This window comes from Mandrillus leucophaeus, unplaced genomic scaffold (assembly GCF_000951045.1).
Source record: "Mandrillus leucophaeus isolate KB7577 unplaced genomic scaffold, Mleu.le_1.0 Scaffold380, whole genome shotgun sequence".
Classification (NCBI taxonomy): Eukaryota; Metazoa; Chordata; class Mammalia; order Primates; family Cercopithecidae; genus Mandrillus; species Mandrillus leucophaeus.
The window spans coordinates 1,501,849-1,503,386 of record NW_012104032.1 but is presented as its reverse complement, the minus strand read 5'-3'; the positions used below and the strand labels follow the sequence as shown (position 1 = coordinate 1,503,386).

The 1,538-nt window shown below is 49.2% G+C and overlaps 1 protein-coding gene across 1 annotated transcript in view; it reads left to right on the top strand.

Annotated features, from left to right (window-relative positions):
- JPH4 (junctophilin 4) overlaps positions 1-1,538 on the top strand; it is a 10,886-nt gene that overhangs the window by 3,250 nt on the left and 6,098 nt on the right. Inside the window, exon 3 of the mRNA XM_011990715.1 lies at positions 5-191. Coding sequence (XP_011846105.1) covers positions 5-191 — 187 coding nt within the window. The remainder of the gene's footprint in view (positions 1-4; positions 192-1,538) is intronic.

The window sequence follows — 1,538 nt, the reverse complement described above, 5'->3', positions numbered from 1 at the left end:
ACCCGCCCCGACGGCTCCCGCGAGGAGGGCAAGTACAAGCGCAACCGGCTGGTGCACGGAGGGCGCGTCCGCAGCCTCCTGCCTCTGGCCCTTCGGCGGGGCAAAGTTAAGGAGAAGGTGGACAGGGCTGTCGAGGGCGCCCGTCGAGCCGTGAGCGCTGCCCGTCAGCGCCAGGAGGTCGCCGCTGCCAGGTGGGCGTCCAGTTCAGAGGGCAAAGCTGGACTAAGAGGAGGGGGTGCGCTGGGGACCGGGAAGGGGGGTGTGCCTAAGGGAGGACCAAGGCCTAAGGCCTAGGGCTTGGTGGGGAATAGCAAGCCTAAGGCCAGGCAGTTGTAGCCCTGGGCATTCTCGGTGTTTATATCCGAGGCTACAGGTGGATGTGGGTGTAACTGTGGGTAGCTGGGTATTTGAGGGAGGTGGTGTAAGACTGTAAATGTGTCTCGGTGTCTTTTGTGTAGAGATGTGTCTATGGAATCCATTGTTGTGTGTGGGAGTAGCAAGGAACCTGTTTTGTGCAGGCCCAGAAATCTCTTGGAACTCAAAACATGTCCCTAGTCTTCCTCCTCTTGCAGCTGATCCAGTCTTCAGGCCTCAGGCTGGGAGCATCAGCCCTGGGTGGAAGAGGGACTGTCCCTTCCTAACCACATCCCAGCCTGACACCATTTCAGCCTTGGGCCTTTGGGAAGTCTAATTTGTACTGCTGACTTATCCACCTGAAAACACAGTCTCTCCCAGTTTTGCCCCCTCTGCCTTCTTTTACCCAACTGATAGGAGGTTTGAAGGGAGGAGGCTTCCCTGTAAATCAAACTTTTATGTAAATCAAATTACATTTCCTTGCATCAGGAACCTTGCTATCTAAAGCAGTGCTGTCTAGCAGGAATATAATATAAGCCAAATAGGTAGTTTTAAATCTCCTAGTAACCACATTAAAAAATAAAAAGAAGTCAGACATTGTGGCACACACCTGTAGACCCAGCTACTTGAGAGGCAAGAGGATCACTTGAGCCCATCAAGACCAGCCTGGGCAACATAGCAAGATCCTGTCTCTAAAAAATAAAAAACCATACAAACAAAGGAAGAGAAAATAAAAAGAAGCAGGTGAGATGAATTTTAATAATATTTTTATTTAAACCAATATATCCAAATATTATCATTTCAACTGGTAACCAGTGTAAAATTATTAAGATATTTTACAAATTCTTTTTGAACTAAGTCTTTGAAATCTGCAACTCCGTGGGCAGCAAGCAAGGCTCCCTGCGCAGCGAGGTGAGCAGCAAAGTGGGCAGCATGGGACTGCCCCTTAAATTTTACACTTAAATCACGTCATTTCCATTCAGACTAGACACATTTCAAATGCTTAATAGCCACAAATGGTTTGTAATTACTGAATTAGATAGCAGAGATCTGAAAGAAGGCCGGGCACGGTGGCTCACGCCTGTAATCCCACTGCTTTGGGAGGCCAAGGCAGGTGGATCACCTGAGGTCAGGAGTTCGAGACCAGCCTGGCCAACATGGTGAAACCCTGTCTCTACTAAAAA